The 2,606-nt window shown below is 48.4% G+C and overlaps 1 protein-coding gene across 1 annotated transcript in view; it reads right to left on the bottom strand.

Annotated features, from left to right (window-relative positions):
* Positions 1-2,606, bottom strand: part of LOC103602543 (mucin-16-like) — a 63,613-nt gene that overhangs the window by 13,127 nt on the left and 47,880 nt on the right. Inside the window, 2 exon segments of the mRNA XM_008586964.1 lie at positions 117-182; positions 2,304-2,339. Coding sequence (XP_008585186.1) covers positions 117-182; positions 2,304-2,339 — 102 coding nt within the window.

The following is a 2,606-nucleotide window of genomic DNA, read 5'->3' on the forward strand; positions in this document are numbered from 1 at the left end:
CCACCCTGACACTAGAATCTTCAAACTCTGGCATCCCAGCTCCCATGTGACAACTGGATGAAGGAAGGATGGAACTTGGGAGCTTCTCTTGGGGAGGAAAAAGGACCTCCAGATACCTGTGGTGGCTTCCAGATGAACAGGTGCTGACAAAGAAGGCAGGAGTGTGGTGGCCGGCTCAGGAGCTGTGGAAAGGTTTGTCATCACGGAGGGACAGAGCCTCCCATACAGTCAGAGAAGCCCCCTCTCCCCCAGGCTCACCCAGGCTCAAGCAGTGGTCCAGACCAGGGCAGCCATTTACAGGTGGACCATAGCTAACTAAGAGTGAGGGGAAGAGCGATTGCGTGAATGGAAGGTGAGCAAGCCCGTGAACGAACTTAACCCAAGGGAGTGGGAAAGGGTGGTCAAGAGAGAAGCGGAGCAAAGAGAGCAGATGAACGAACAGGGAGAAAAATGGAAGGGATAAATGGACGAGCCAAAGGAAAAATGGAAAAATGGAGGCTCAAAAATGAAGGCAAGAAGAATAGAAATAAGGAAAAGTAGGAGAGATAGAAGAACATAAGGAAGAAAGTACATAAGGAAAGAAAGACAAGCAGATGAATGGGCAGGAGGATGGGTGGACGAATGGATGGACAGAGGGATGGATGAATTGATGAATGGATGGATGGATGGATGGATGAGTGAATAGATGGGGGTGGAAGGACTGAAGGAAGGAAGGACAAGCAGGTGAACGGGCAGAAAAATGCGTGGATGGACACATGGTTGGATGAAGGGATGGATGGAAAGGTAAGTGGATGGATGAACAAGTGGATGGATAGATGGGAGGATGGATGGATGGGTGGATGGGTGGGCAGATGGATGGCTGGAAGGACTGAAGGAAGGAAGAAGAGAAAGACGGAAGGACAAGCAGGTGAATGAGCAGAAAGACGGGTGGAAAGACGGATGGCTGGATGAGATCTGAGAGGAGGAATGACTGGAAGGATGGAAGAAAGAATGGCTGGAAAGACAGACGAGTGAACCACTGGATGAGAGAATGGGCAAATTTAGCCCAAACCACTTGAGTAGCCACCAGAGTTTTCAGCTTGACAATGGGATGCCTGCTGGGACCCCTGTGGGAGATTTTATCAGGAGGCATCTGACCTCAATCCCTATCCTTGTGAGGAATGCTCGGTCACACTTTTTCCTCCAACCCAGAGGGGTGTGGAAAATTCAGAAAGCCAATACCATGGCTGCAGGTCCAAAAATAGGCCAAGGACTAAGCATTCTTCCTTGCACTGGGACATTGGCCCCTCTCAGGAGACTGGCTTGAGTTTGGGGCAAGTTTCTTTTATGAACGAGGAGAAAAGCTTGGTCCAAGTCCCAAGGAGGCTGAAATGGGCACTGGATTCAAAGACACTGCTATGGTTTGTGTGCAGACGGACCCCACCAAAACTCTTGCTGAAATTTGATCCCCAGTGTGGCAGTGTTGGGAGGTGGGGCCTAATGGGGGGTGTTTGGGTCATGGGGGCAGGTCCCTCATAAATAAATTAACGCCCTCCTGCGAGGGTGAACACATTCTCACTCTCATGGGAATGGATTAGTTCCCAAGAGGGCAGGTTGTTAGAAAGAGTCTGGCTTCCTCAGTTTCCCTCTCTTGCTTCCTTTCTTGCCATGTGATCTCTGCACACACTAGCTTCCCTTCCATTTTTCCGCCATGAGTTGAAGTAGCCTGAAACCCTCGCCAGATGCAGCCATCCAATCTTGGACTTCCAGCCACCAGAATTGTGACCAAATAAACCACTTTTCTTTATAAAATACCCAGTCTTGGGTACTCTGTTATAGCCATACTAAATGTACAAAGGCACAAAGTTGGTACTAAGGAGTGGGATGCTGCTCTACAGATACCTAAAAAGTGTGGAGTGGCTATGGAACTGGGTAATGGGCAGCGGCTGGAAGAGTTTGGAGGAGCAGGCTACAAAAAAGACCATGTTGTAATGAACAAAAAGCATTAAGGGTGATTCTGGTGGTAGTGTAGAAGATGAGCTGAACCTTCTTAGAGACGAGTTAAGTGGTGGTGACCAAAATGCTGATAGAAATATGGACAGTAGGCTGGCTGGTTACCCAGTGGGTTAGAGCACAGCCTTGTAATAGCAGGGTCAAAGGTACAGATCCCCATACCGGCCAGCTTCCGAAACAAACAAGCAAAAAACTAAATAAAGCGATAAAAAAAAAAAAGGAAAAGAAATATGGACAGTAAAGGCTATTCTGATGAGGTCTCAAATGATTCTGTTATAGCAACACAAAAATGGACCAAGACAGACACGTACTTGTAGGAGGCTCATCTGGTCCACGTTCATTATAACCTGGAAATAAAAAAAGTCACAATAAGGGGAGGTGGTGGAACATCCCCACATACTTCATGCCTTTGTCCATTGGAGCCCCCGCCTAGACGTCTTTCCCTCTGTGTACCTAGTGAGCATCTATGCACCTCCCAACCTGACGAAAGTCACAATAAGGGGAGGTGGTGGAACATCCCCACATACTTCATGCCTTTGTCCATTGGAGCCCTCGCCTAGACGTCTTTCCCTCTGTGTACCTAGTGAGCATCTATGCACCTCCCAACCTGACGA

This window comes from Galeopterus variegatus, unplaced genomic scaffold (genome assembly GCF_000696425.1).
Source record: "Galeopterus variegatus unplaced genomic scaffold, G_variegatus-3.0.2 Scaffold4186, whole genome shotgun sequence".
Classification (NCBI taxonomy): Eukaryota; Metazoa; Chordata; class Mammalia; order Dermoptera; family Cynocephalidae; genus Galeopterus; species Galeopterus variegatus.